This window comes from Hordeum vulgare, chromosome 1H, assembly GCF_904849725.1.
Source record: "Hordeum vulgare subsp. vulgare chromosome 1H, MorexV3_pseudomolecules_assembly, whole genome shotgun sequence".
NCBI classification, from domain to species: domain Eukaryota; kingdom Viridiplantae; phylum Streptophyta; class Magnoliopsida; order Poales; family Poaceae; genus Hordeum; species Hordeum vulgare.
This window is the reverse complement of record NC_058518.1, coordinates 34,711,794-34,725,244: the sequence shown is the minus strand read 5'-3', so window position 1 is coordinate 34,725,244 and position 13,451 is coordinate 34,711,794. Positions and strand designations below refer to the sequence as shown.

The 13,451-nt window shown below is 43.7% G+C and overlaps 2 protein-coding genes across 5 annotated transcripts; one reads left to right on the top strand and one right to left on the bottom strand.

Moving 5' to 3' along the window:
- Positions 1–6,979: 6,979 nt before the first annotated feature.
- LOC123406195 lies at positions 6,980–8,890 on the bottom strand. Of its 3 annotated transcripts, none has more exons than XM_045099775.1 (4): positions 8,539–8,748; positions 8,352–8,442; positions 7,369–7,497; positions 6,980–7,259 (listed from the first exon to the last, which is right to left on the bottom strand). In XM_045099775.1, exons 1-4 carry the CDS (start codon positions 8,688–8,690, stop codon positions 7,155–7,157), a joined length of 477 nt encoding a protein of 158 aa, XP_044955710.1. In that variant the 5' UTR covers positions 8,691–8,748; the 3' UTR covers positions 6,980–7,154. The 3 variants fall into 3 exon arrangements, with proteins under 3 accessions (XP_044955710.1, XP_044955766.1, XP_044955642.1); XM_045099831.1 differs by having other exon boundaries at positions 8,352–8,418; positions 8,539–8,705; XM_045099707.1 differs by lacking the exon at positions 8,352–8,442 and having other exon boundaries at positions 8,539–8,890.
- A 142-nt stretch (positions 8,891–9,032) lies between these two features.
- Positions 9,033–13,071, top strand: LOC123406028. Of its 2 annotated transcripts, none has more exons than XM_045099613.1 (7): positions 9,033–9,121; positions 10,555–10,715; positions 10,835–10,904; positions 10,990–11,095; positions 11,206–11,304; positions 11,427–11,549; positions 11,629–13,071. In XM_045099613.1, the coding sequence occupies exons 2-7, from the start codon at positions 10,580–10,582 to the stop codon at positions 12,775–12,777; spliced, it is 1,683 nt and encodes a 560-aa protein (XP_044955548.1). In that variant the 5' UTR covers positions 9,033–9,121; positions 10,555–10,579; the 3' UTR covers positions 12,778–13,071. The 2 variants fall into 2 exon arrangements, with proteins under 2 accessions (XP_044955548.1, XP_044955495.1); XM_045099560.1 differs by having other exon boundaries at positions 11,623–13,071.
- The last annotated feature ends 380 nt before the right edge of the window (positions 13,072–13,451 follow it).

The following is a 13,451-nucleotide window of genomic DNA, read 5'->3' as shown; positions in this document are numbered from 1 at the left end:
ATAAGTGTTAATAGTTTAATTTTGCTATTGTATATGCTTAAGTGTTAATAGTTTATTTCTAGCAAGAAAATTAATAGAACTAGTTTATTTTTTTAGTTCATTTTACAATGCCTATCCCGCATCCTCGTCGTCGACTCGGCGGAGGACACCTGTTTGATCAGAGGGGCCCTGTCCGGGACTGGGCTCCGCCCGGCTGGTATTGGGAGGTGCTACCTTCCGGGGGGCGTAGGTTGGTGAGGAGCCAGCCCGTCGTTGACCCGATCCATGTTTGGTGAGGGTCGCGTGGGCCAGTGAGGGTGCCGAGGCTTCCGGACACCGCGGAGGTGGTCCGTCACCGTGTCAGCGAGGAGGATGAGCACGTCCGTCGCTACATGGTTGCGTTGGAGGGCAGGTTCGAGCATACCTGGCAGGTTCTTCGGGGATCTCACTGGAGCTATGATCCTGTGATGGTTCCTTCTCTTTGGGTGTCCACCGCCCGCGCCGATACCTGTCGGACGCTACGGTTCTAGATGTATTAGTGATGCTATGGGGGTGTTTGGTTGGGCTTTCAGCCAGCTTCCGGCTTCCGGCTTCGAAGCCAAAAGCTCCTATTTAGGGGCTTCCAGCTGCAGCTGTGGCTTTCGGCTGCGGCTGTGACAAGGCCGAAAGCCACACCTGCAACCGGAAGCCCCTAAATAGGAGCTTTTGGCTTAGAAGCCGGTAGACGGAAGCTGGCTGGAAGCCCAACCAAACACCCTCTATATGTATGATAGTATTCGAGGAGTATTAGTGATAATATTCGACGATGTACGGACAAAAGTGATGATGTATTAGTTTATAATTGAATGCATGCTATTTTGAATACTACTTTATTTTACGATTTGGTTTTGCTTATTGAATGCTCAAATTGGAAAAGTACTCCTACTTTGAATACTATGCAGAAATCTAGGAGTCCCGGGTGGAGCCACGACCCGGGACTTAAGTTGTTTTGGAACGGAGTTCCTGATAGAATAATTCTTTTTTGGTACAAAGGTTAAGAGAATCCGTTTTTTTGCAGAACTATGGATCCACATATCAGGAACCTCGAAGAGGAAGAACTTCTCGAAGATATAATCAAAGACGGCCCCGACATTGAACCAGCTGAATCTCCGTCGTCATATCTAAACCAGGACGTTGGAATGGAGGTCGAGCGACACGAAGATGAAGCCGATGGGGCAGGAGATAGGTCCAATGACGGAGAAGGTGATAGCTCCACTGATGGAGAAGCCGGTGAAGAGGAGAAGTTCGGCGAGGTATACATATGAAGTTCGACAATCACTTGTAATATGTGAAAAATATTGGAGATAGCTCTATATTGTATACATATACATTCATTTGACGAATGTTTCTCCCTCTTAGGCCTCCACATCGAGCAAAGCTACGAAACGAGGCCCGACTAGAAAGTTGGATGCACGGACGCATTACACCTTTGAGGTGATATTTCCTATGGGCGAACCCAAGCTTCCTAAGAATGCTGCTGACACATTCAAGAAGCAATGCGGAGTTCTCGTTAGGGATCACGTCCCGATCAGCGTTCGGGAGTGGAACAAGCACAAAGGGGCAGCCGATAGTGACTATGTCGCTGAAAGGTACAAAGATAATCTTTGGAATGATCTCATGTCACATTTCAACCTGCCAGAATGTGAGAATGAAGATGCCGCAAAAAAACTGAGGGCCAAAGTCAAGCAGTGGACTCTCAAGAAGATGGCCGAACTGTTCCGTAGCTGGAAGAAGAAGCTATGGAAAAACTATCTGAAGACAAAGAAAGTGCCAGTATTCGAGGGGTGTCTAGCCAAGCAGGCGAATCACTGGAAGGCATTTCAAGAGTACAAGGAGTCAGAAGATGCCCATGCATTATCAGAAAAAGAACAAGAAAAATGCCGACAAGAAGAAATATCACCACAAGCTGGGGCCACGGGGCTATGAGACTGCCATCCCAAAGTGGGATAAGAAAGAGCAAGATCTGATAGATAAAGGCATCGTACCTGAACCACTCCGTGATGAGTGGGAATTGAGAGCAAGAAATTGGTTCCTTGCGCATGGTGGGTCGTACGACGAAACAACAGGGGACCTCATCTGCAATGACGATCTTAGGATACCCAGGGAGAATTGGAAAAGGATAGTGAAAGAAATTAAGGAGGGACAAAGAAAGTTCACTGCAGATAGAGATAAAGATTTGCTCACACTGGTCCTCGGCAATGACGAACATGGAGGACGAACGCGAGGCTTCGGTCCTTCTTACCCGTGGTGGCTTGGGTTTGCCAGAGACCAAGACACTTACAGAAGCCGAGAGAGAGCAAAGAAGCGGCAGCAGGATGAGGAGAATGAGAAGTTCAACCAGTTGCTTGCCAGGATTAACGAGCAACAGAAGCAGATTGATGAGCTTAGAGGAATACCGCGCCAGGAAGATCCTGCAGTTGATATTACCGGCACCCCATCTAAGCGGAAAAGCAGCGTGGCTGAATCTGAGGCCCCGCCCGACGATGAACGAAGAATGATAGAGGGCGGTCCCGGCTACCCCGTGGATGGAATCAAGGAGTCAACATCATGTGAACTCCATCAGAAATTCAAGAACATATCCATGAAGGTGGCCGTCGGACAAGCTTTACCTTCTGGCCCTGATGCACGCTGGCATGGCCGTGAGATTCTAGCTGGCTTTGCTAAAGTCGGGGTGGATGAAATCATGACAGGGTTTAATGATATGGATCTCGACATAGCTGGACCCAAAGATGAGAGGACACTCGGAGAAGTACTGGGTGGAGTCATCCTATGGGACAAGAACTACATCAAGCTTCCAGGCTCGGCCCCAAGGACAACACCGCCTCCGAGTCGTCGCAGGTCACCTACACCTCCATTACCTCCAAGCCCTCCACATGACGTCGACCAGCACAACACGAGTCCATCTCGATCACCGCCGCCGGACTTGGGTCGTCCATCTCCGCCGCCGCCCGCACATGATACTAAGCGGAAGCATGCCAGCAAGAACGCTCCGTCGATGATTTCTAACCGACGGAGCTCCCCAAAGCGCAAACTGTCGCCCTTCCCAAAGGTACCTCATGCTAATTTTCCTATCAGACCTTATGATCGCACCCCCGAGGAAAACGCCAGGATAGCAAAGGAACAACATGATGCGCAGATGAAAAGGAAGGAACCCGAGCCCCGCCCGGAATACACCGAGAAGCACATAACATGGGCAAAAGACTTCATAACCACTCCATCACAGTATGACTTACACTATAAGCCTGATGACTATACACGCACATTGCAGAAGGAAGTGAAAAAGAGCAGCTCACGTGCAAGTGCAAGTGGGAGCAAATCAAGTTCAACTACAAGCAAGAAAAAATCAGACGTTCCTCAGCTTGGACAACAGGCCAAACAGTCGATCCCACCCCTCAAGGTGTTAACCGAGAATGTTCCCCCTCCGGTGCAGGGGCAAGCTTTTGAAAAAGCAAAGGAGTTGGCGGATGAATGTGGTATCTCGGTTGAAGATATGCTGGCTTCCCAAGACGACAGGATACCCAAGGCTGTGGTAGCCCCTAAGCCACAGTTTGTCATGGGAGAGCCTTTGGTCAGCAAAGATGATCTCCCAACAAATATGCGTTACTTGCATAAATGGTACTTAAGTGAATCAAAGAATGGGAGAACGATGATCGTGCTGAGTGTCCCACGGGAGTACTACGGGCACTCCGAAGAAATCCATATCGACTTTGATGAACTCTTCCAGATGTACAATGGCGACACCCTCGACAAATCGCTTATGAGTTGCTATTGTCTGTAAGTTTTTCAATTCGTTGTCTACATATAACTTGTTTAGTTATTTCAATTCATTGTCTATATATAACTTGTACTCTATTATGCAGAATGAAGATTCTGGAGTGTAAAAGTAAGAGCATCCTAAATATTGGTTTTATTGACCCAGATAAAATACATATAGCGACGCTAATTAATTATCCCAAGGAGACGGAGGAAAACCTTCTAAGGTTTCTAATAGATCAAAATTTCTGTGACCACATACTGTTTCCATACAACTTCAGGTGAGGGTCTTTACTCTGTTGTGTCCATTCACTTATAAGTGTAATTGATAAGTTACTGACACACACACACACACACACACACACACACACATATATATATATATATATATATATATATATATATATATATATACATGTGCAGCTTCCATTGGATTCTGTTGGACATTCAAATTGATAAGGGAAGAGTTGATGCCTTCGACCCACTATCGAGACCCTTGGAACAGTTCCAAAGCCTGCAGGACATGCTCCAAGGGTAATTTTAATCATTCTTGCGCTCTATCGGTCTCTTTCGATGATTTTCTGATATATCGATTAATGAAAAACTTAGCAAATCATTATCCTTATCGGGCAGGGTTTGGAAGCGGTTCAAGTGCGTGACTCCCGGTATCGAGCCTGAGAAGCTGACCTTTAGAGCGGCTCAGGTAAGTAGTAGTATGATATACTTCTATTAATTTTCAATACATTTATGATGCTAGATTATTATTTTGATTATATATATATTCTATTCTCGTAAAGTGCGACCAGCAGCCACGGGGAACGCATCTATGCGGATACTATGTTTGCGAGACCATTCGCACGTTTACCTCTGAGTTCAAGGATCATAGATCTAACGTAAGCAATGAACATTCACACCTCTATTTTTACCCGTCATTCTTTGTTATCATGATTGATATTCATATTCATCTCCTCTTCTTATATAGCACACGGCCATGAGGACGAAGGTCCTACCAGAGCAACGCGCGATTGCTGTTGCAGAGGAGCTTGCGGGATTTCTGAGGACGGAAGCTATAGAAGACAAAGGACGATTTAGTGTAGCTAAGGGCCATTACTGATGTTCGTCCATGTAATCGAATATACGGGCTCTAGTCCCGATAATTCAGATCTCCATATAATTGTATATATATGATCGCTTGTAAGATAAGTTAATCTTATATATATATATATATATGCATAATTATTTCTATTTAAATTATATGAAAACTAATTCCCGAACACCAAACGAGGCATCACGTTAATCTCCCGAACACCTAAAACCTAGTAGACAATCGGAAAGTCATCGGGCTAAGGCCCTATAGGACCAGCACACCAGATCATCAACCGCCGTCGATGAAGAGAAGCGTAGATCGGAAGGATCTAACCAACAAACACACATACGTAGACGAACGAAGAACGGATCAAAAAGATCTACTGAAAACAAACACCGACCGAATCCCACGAGATTCACCGAAGACATGCCTCCACATGCGTTCTCCGACGAGGAAGACACACCTCCACATGCGTTCACCGAAGACACACACCATCAGAACGGAAGCTAGACGAGAAAAAACAGCATTCCATCTTCAAAAAGCAGCCACCGCCTCGCCTTCTTGAGTAGGACAAAAAACCTGAACAGACACTAAAGGACACCTAAAAACAGAGTTGGAGCCCTCCCGCCGACAAGGACCGAGATTCAATACGGTCATGTGCTTTAGCTAATTTTATATTTTAACTTTTGGTTTTCTTGCTTTTCCTAATGTAACCTTTGAATATTTCGTCAAAATCATGTGTGCTTTACAGCTAATTTTGTAAAATGTTGATTAATATTAGCTTCGCTGATTCAGATTTCTGGTGGATCAGATGGAGAAGCATGATGGAATGCCTTCACTGTGGTTATGCACATACCAGACAGGACATTTTTAGAGGCGTGTAGTCCTGGCTTTCACAGTTGCAGCATCTAACTGATCGATCCAGGATGGAGTTGCTCGTCTGCATCACCGGTAACGAAATTCCTTCCTTTATTAAAGCTTGAGCACATCGTGCTCATGAACTAGCTAGGATTACTAAGCTTTCTCCTCCTTCTATTTGGATGGATTCGTCGCGCCGGGTGCAGTCATATCCTTACTTGTAGACATTGCAACAGCTCAGCACCGAATTGGTGCCTACTTCAAGCTTGCAACAATTAGGTATGATCACATTTGAGCTTGCATGATGGTACCGTTCCTATTCTTCAGGTTTTAGTTCCTTTCTGGTCATAGTTGGTTCAAGGATGTATCAGTTAAACCTTTTGGGGCTACTATAGAAAAGTATTTACAAAAAAGCTACAATACTCTTTCAAGTTAGGTTTATACATGAACTACAGAGAGTTTTAGGAATGTATCATTACATTTTTTTGGGTTTATTACACATGAATTGCAATTGTTTTGGGTTTACACATGAACTGCAAAGAGTTTTAGGAATGTAACATTATATTGTTTTAACATGATTTTGTGTACTAAAAAGGGACTGGTGCACACTTGCTTCGCTGGAAAGAGGCCCCCTGTTTTACTATCTTTGTTCAGCCCGTCGAAATTGGTAAATAATTCGGTTCCTTTTCATCAACTGGAAATTATAGGTCTGTGGCAACACTGCCGGAGTGCGCGCCGCCTACACTGACCAAGAAACTTTAACTAGTATAGACCTGCCTTAGGTATGTATGTAGTCTACTTGTGCATTCATTTTCCCCTTGCCCTTACATATGAATTCATCTGATTATGTAACTCCATCTGCATTTCAATTTTCAACAGTAGTAGCATATTCTGGTAGCCAAGAGCTTTTGAAAACATCAGTGATCAAGGAGGTCTCCAGCAAAGGTAGCAGAGGTGCTCATGAGGAATGAAGAGACAGACATCACATTCGAAGGTCTTACTTATCCAGTTCCTCAAGGGGAAGAACGATGACGCTGGCAAAACAGAAAATGTGGACCAGATGGCCAAGGAGGAAGAACAAGAGAAAAGCGATGTTTCAGACAATCAAGATCAGCAAGATGAGAACAAAGTATGATGATGTGTATACAGTGCGAATATCATACAATTTGTGCCAGCAACTTCCAGCAGCAATGTGTCGTTTTGCTATAATGAGATCAATTTTGGTAACAATAAGGTAATCTGGTATTGTGAATTGCGATACTATTTGAGTGCATATAAACCCAGTTATGAACTGAGTAACGTGCTATTTCAATGCACAAATACTGTTCAATATAAACAATCTACAAGGTTCAAATAGTCAATATTGTCAAGACTCAAACCTAATATATTTTGAGGGAAAAAAAACTTAGCATGCCTGGCTTCTATGACACATTCCAAATCAGTCTTCAGTACAAGTCTTCACCCCATTTTCTTCTCGTAGGTCATACTCGACAATTAGACCAAGATTGTCAACAAACTTGTGATACACCTGGCACCCAGCGCACTGTGTGTGCAGTGCATGTTAGAAAGTAATGAACAGCATATCTCAGGAAATAAATGACCATTACTGCTGGCTGTACAATTTAAGCAAATAAACACGCTGAACAATTTACCTGAAGGAAAACTGTTCCTCTTTCATAGGCCACCCTGTTTATCAAGCGCTCTGTCCTTGCATCACATTTATTACAGGTAAACTGAACAAGCAAGCTTCTTCTAGGAAGCTTTATATCAAAACTGGCTTCCTGCAATATCACATAAGAAAGGTATGCTGTTTGAAAGCCATTCTAGCCAACCGGTTAATGCGCGGTTTGATACTTCAATTTCAGTGTAAATGGTGTGAAAAAAATACTGAAATAATATTTGATCAAAAGTAGTATCACCAATTCAAAATGACTCACCATCATTGAGAACAAGAGTTATGTCTGTTCAGTTATTCCCACCAGTGTGGCAACAAGTGTGTTTTCATACAAGACAATTTACTACGGTATATAAGGATGAATATCTACACCATTAAGCTTTCAGCCAATCCAATTCAAAAGCTATGGTCTGAGCCAAATTCTGGTGGGCACATTGCTGCATGAGTATTATGTGGTAATTAAAAGGCCTAAAAGTACAAGACTAAAAGAACGCAAAAGGTACCTCATCTATCATATGTTTGGCGTTTCTATTTGAACCGGAATAGGGTTGCATAATCGTATTCAACAAGTGATCGGAACCGGCGCATAAAAGGCAAACCACGCCCCATTCTAACAATAATCTAACAAGCTTAAGGTTGATAACGACGGCCATACTGAACATTGTACATCATCATTCAGAGTCATGGTTTGCAACGCATTGTATTTGTATACTGCTGCCTCTTGTGACCCCCTGAGTGAGTTGACACCACCAGGTTGACACATGGATGATGCTCTACAGTATATCTCTGTGTTATCAAGCAATGCATTGCCAATTTTCATTTCAGATTCAGAGTCCTAGTAATTAGTTAACTACTCCTACTAGACTAGCACATATCTGAAGCAGCCATCTGTAATTGATACTGCTTGCAGCCAATCCACAAAAATTTCATCCATAGCCGCGGGGAAGTGGGGGTTCTCACCGCCGGTGACGCTGCGGAGGCGTTGTCCGGACCAACCTCGCCGGAGCACGCGCAGACATACAACCTCCTACGAGGAAATGAAGCCCTCAGGCTACTCCAAGGAGAGCACACAGCCATCCCCTTGTTAGCTCAGGCCTCGCGTGGGGAGATGGATCCGACAGGGGCAATAAGAAGAAGAAGCTATTACCAGCGAGCGGGCGACCTTGGAGGCTTGGGATTGGAGGAGGCGAGGCGGATGCGGGACGGGGGGGAGCGACGGCCGAAGGGGCTCCCCGGGAACCACGGCGCCGCCGCCGCCGAGCAGCCGTACGCAGCCGCAGCCGCAGCCGTCGTCGCCATCGGCCGGCCGGTGGCGACTGGATTGGATTGAGAACGCGGAAACAGAAGAGGCGAAGCTCGACCGCTGGATCGAAGATGAACGGCACAGATTGTAGTGCTGGGATCCGTAGTGCAGACAAATCAAATGAGCGCTTTGTGCAAAGAGGTCCCTCGTGTTCGGTGAATTTGCTCCCGCCGTCCTCCTCATTCGAGCCACAATCACCGCCTATCTCCCGACGGCGGCGGCGCTGCTCCAGATCTACGGCGGTGCCGAGCGCGCCCCTCCCCTTCCCTTCGCCAACTACTCTGTTCCGGCGGAAGGCCGGCTACCGTGCAACCTGGGTCCACATCATCGAGCGGGAACTGGCCGCCGCCGTCACGCACCGCCTCCGGCACATCCAGGGCGGGGAGGAGCTCGCTCTCGCCCTGCCTGCCCGCGCGCAAGCTTCAAGGTGGGTACCTCGCCTCGCTGCTTTCCCTTCCCCCCAATGCCATTCCGTATGGGACGCATCATGCGCTCGCTACCACATACTAGTAGCCACATGTTAATACATGATGATGATGATGATGATGATGCATATAATTATTTAACGAGCTTCCTGGGTATCTGGTAAAACTACAAGGATGATCCATTCAACACCCAATTAGCATTGCATCCATTGGAACTGTGACTGTTGAAGCAGCCTGCTACCTACATAGCTGCTGCACTCTAGGTTTACATGGCTGATTATCTTGCGCCCAACTCAGTGGTCTTACTGAATTCGAGATTTTAAGAAAACGGGCCTTCTTCAGTAGCCAAATTATTAAGGTAATCTCAAGTCTTCGAAGAATTCTTCAGAAGATGAAGCCACATTTTGCTTCTAAATTAGCATGCAAAGGGTTTGCGCATGAGCAGCGCCTAGTTGTATTGTCGGTTGATGGCTGTATGAATTGTCATATGTTGGTGACGTTTACTCGGTGTTTAACCTGTGTCGACCTTGGGCTGGTGTTTCTGAATTTCCCTAGTGAGGAATGGAATATAGCTCCTCTGCATCCTCTTCAGGGTTCCTGCAAATTGGTTTATTTTTTCAATCTATAAACTCCCTCCGTTCCAAAATACTTGTCGTGGTTTTAGTTAAAATTTGAACTAAAACCACGACAAGATTTTGCAACGGAGGGAGTAATGATTTGATCTTACCTGCCAAAATAAGTGCAAGAATAATACGTTCATAGTTTTTTTCAGTAGCCAAAATGCCCAAATCAAGCTAATCTTAAGTCTTCCAAAAATTCTTCAGAAGATGAAGCCACATTTTGCTTCTAAGTGAGCATGCACTTTGCGCATGAGCAGCGCTCGGTTGTATTGTTGGCTGACGGTTGTATGTATTGGCCTATGTTTGTGATAATAATAATGGAATATGGCAAAATGTGGCTTCTCGGCATTTTTTGGTGACATTAACATCAGTTATACCTGGTTATAACACCCAGTTTACTCATTTCTTTTTTGGAATATACCAACCCAGTTATAACGCCTGATTGGTGACGTTTACTCGGTGTTTAACCTGTGTCCACATTGGACTGCTGTTTGTAAATTTCCACTCATGATGAATTGTATATAGCTCCACTGCATCCTCTACATAATTCCTGCAAATTGGTTTATTTTTATCAATTCTGATGATAATGATTTGATCTTACCTGACACAAAATTGATAACCACTACCATAATCACAATGCTTTCTAAATTTATATGATGCTATCTTTTTTAAGTAAGACCTTGCTAACCTGGTTCTCTTGAAAAAAAAAAGATATGCTGATAATGTGTGCTTTGGTTTTTCTCTTACCTAATTTGCTTGGGCTAAATGTTCCAAAGATATGCTGATATTTGAAGGTAATTTGCCTTTTGTGCCAGGCTAGAGTTTCCCATAAATAGCTAGATGGCTCAAGCTGCAAGGCTGAATCTAAGAATGCAGAAAGAGATTAAACTTCTGCTAAGTGATCCACCTCCTGGGGTTTCTCTTAAGCTGTCCGACGAGGGAAGTGCCTTGCCGTCTTTATCAAGCATTGAGACCAGTATGTCCCCCCACCCATCCACACACACACACACACACTCATCCCAAACAGTGCCTATATTTGCCATTCCAACTATTTTCTCGTCGATTTGATGTGACTTCTCTACTCATTAAATGAAGGAATTGAGGGGCCTGAGGGAACAGTTTATTCAAAAGGAGTTTTCGTTCTGAAGATCCAGATTCCTGAGAGGTTTGCTTTGATTATGATGGAAGCCAACCAGCCCTTGCCTTTTTCATTTCAATGTTCTGACAGTCACGCTTTTGCTGAGATGCAGATATCCTTTTCAACCTCCCAATGTGACTTTTGTTACACCCATCTATCACCCCAACATCGACAATGGAGGACGCATTTGCCTTGATATTCTAAATTTACCTCCAAAGGTTAATCATGTGAACTGAAGCTAATTTATGGTTACATGGATTATCTTGTGCATAAAGGTAGTCCTCAATCCCAACATTTTTTTGTGTGGATAACAAATACTGATGTGCAGGGTGCCTGGCAACCATCACTCAACATTTCTACTATTTTGAGAAGCATTGGTTTGCTGCTAACTGAGCCAAATCCTGATGACGGGCTCATGGCTGAAATAGTAAGTACCTGTTTTTGGAAGGAAATGGGAATGCATTTGTTTCACAATCATAGGCAGATCAATGACCATATCATAAGAAAAAACGTCTTCATAATTCAACCATGCTGTTATTTTTGTTACAGAGTCGAGAGTATAAATACAACAGACAAGTTTTTGACTTAAATGCTCAATCATGGACTGAGAAGTATGCTAATCCTACAGTAGTTGGCACAAGTGGTTGGAGCTCTTTAGATGCTTCAGTTCAGGTACACAAGCGCCTGAAATTTTAATCTCCACTTTGTTGTGTTCTTGTCGTGAGCTTACTTTGTATTCTGATAGGCACAGAACATGCAAATGGATAACACACAGAAGCTGGAACCTTTGCCGGTAGTTCCTAATAAAGATTGTGAAGGGAGTCGAAAGAAGATGCGGTTACTGGGTAAAAAGTTATCACTAAAATCAGAAGGATCTGAAGAGAATGCCATTACTCTTAAGCAGGATGCGGTGGCAGGCCACTTGCGGTCGACGGCAGTATCCACTGTTCCTACTACATGCTTGTCTCATGTTTCTGTCAGACAGAATCCTACTTCTGAAAGCATTTCTGCCAGTGCCGACAGTGGAGTAATGTCTCATATTTCTGTCAGACAGAATCCTACTTCTGAAAGCATTTCTGCCAGTGCCGTCAGTGGAGTAATTTCAAAGAAACGATACGAAGTAAACAGAGCAAACTTCCAGTTACATCGACAGAGACCTTCTGTTACATTAGAGGCTCCAAATAGTGGCAGTGTGGAAGGCAAGTTCCCCAATCATCTTCCAGTATCAGCATCTGATACTAAAGATCATGTCAAGCAACCTTCTGATGATGTCTTAGTGAAGAGTATGACAAAAAGCATTGGTGAAGAAGATGTTTCAAAGCAAATTTTTATTGGATGTGCTGATCTGGTTCAAGATAAGTCTCATACCGACCATGTACTTTCTAAAACCCAGTCAGTAATGAATAAAGAATGCAACCAAGGCCGAAAGAAGCTGAGCTTACTAAGTAAGAGGTTGTCACTGAAATCTGAGCTGTCTGAGAAGGACAGGGCAAGTGACAAGGGATATAAGCCACCTGATTGTTCACAGGATGATAGGAAGTCTAGTGAACTGCCATTGTCAGGTCCAGTCCCCATAAGCCGAACGAGGGACCTAGGCTTTGTTGATTCACAGAAAAGTGTCGGCCAAAGCAATTGTTCCGTCAAACGGAATGCAACATCCATGAAGAATGTTGTTGTTTCAGACAGTGAAGATAGCACAGACGAATGTCATATCATTGAACCAGGCCTTGTTGAATCACACAAAAGCGTCAGTCAAAACAATTGTTCGACCAAACAAATTGTAAAGCTGATGGAGATTGTTTCAGATAGCGAAGATAGCGCAGATGAACGTGAAAAAAGACCTTCAAGATCAAGGTTATCGTTGATGAAGAGGCGGTTGGCTGGAAAGCTTCGAAGTTAATTTCATCCGATAACCGTGACTTCATTGGATGCTGTCATGTAGAGGCTTTGCAGATGAAGTTGTCCCGTTAGTAATCAGGGTGTTTTTTGGGTAGCTCTTGCATGTTTTGATGTTTATATTGCCGTATGACGTGGTGACTGTTGTGGTTGTTTTATGAGCTGTGTTATGAGCTAGTCCCATTGTAAGCAACTCTGTTTCTGTACTTTTATGCCTGGTCACAGTGTAAAAAGAAACAAACAAGAAAGTAACGTGCTTTCTTTTTATGTCATATAATGCTTACTTTCTTTCTTAAAATCAGTTTGGTTAAGAATTTGTTTACAATTATTCTAAACAATTTGGAAAAAGGATAGCTTGCATAGTTGCTTGTTGAGTAAAATCGATAAATTATTAAATTAGTACTTATGCATTCTTGCCATCTATTTTTTCACATCTTATCATATACTCTGTGAGCAAGCTCGTATTTACAATTCCATAGTTTCTTCACAGCAAAAAGGGCTTATTGTTCCCTTCTAAGCCCATATATTTGTTGGTAAGTGGTGCATTCTGTACTTGTTTCAGTTGTTTGTATTATTTATTCGTTTTACAATTCATTTTCTTGACAATTTTGTACTGATTGTTTCCTAAAATTACAAGCTGCAAGGTTGCGAAATTTTAGTCTTTATGGGACGTCATAT

Excerpts from the sequence above, each read along its gene's own strand:
- LOC123406195 (XM_045099707.1), bottom strand. The coding sequence starts at position 8,877 with ATGAGGAGGACGGCGGGAGCAAATTCACCGAACACGAGGGACCTCTTT. Across the intron at positions 7,498-8,538 it reads CCAAGGTCGCCCGCTCGCTG|GAAGCCAGTTTTGATATAAA; the intron begins GTAATAGCTTCT and ends GTGATATTGCAG. Across the intron at positions 7,260-7,368 it reads GAGGAACAGTTTTCCTTCAG|TGCGCTGGGTGCCAGGTGTA; the intron begins GTAAATTGTTCA and ends CTGCACACACAG.
- LOC123406028 (XM_045099560.1), top strand. The coding sequence starts at position 10,580 with ATGGCTCAAGCTGCAAGGCTGAATCTAAGAATGCAGAAAGAGATTAAA. Across the intron at positions 10,905-10,989 it reads AAGATCCAGATTCCTGAGAG|ATATCCTTTTCAACCTCCCA; the intron begins GTTTGCTTTGAT and ends GCTGAGATGCAG. Across the intron at positions 11,305-11,426 it reads ACGGGCTCATGGCTGAAATA|AGTCGAGAGTATAAATACAA; the intron begins GTAAGTACCTGT and ends TTTTTGTTACAG.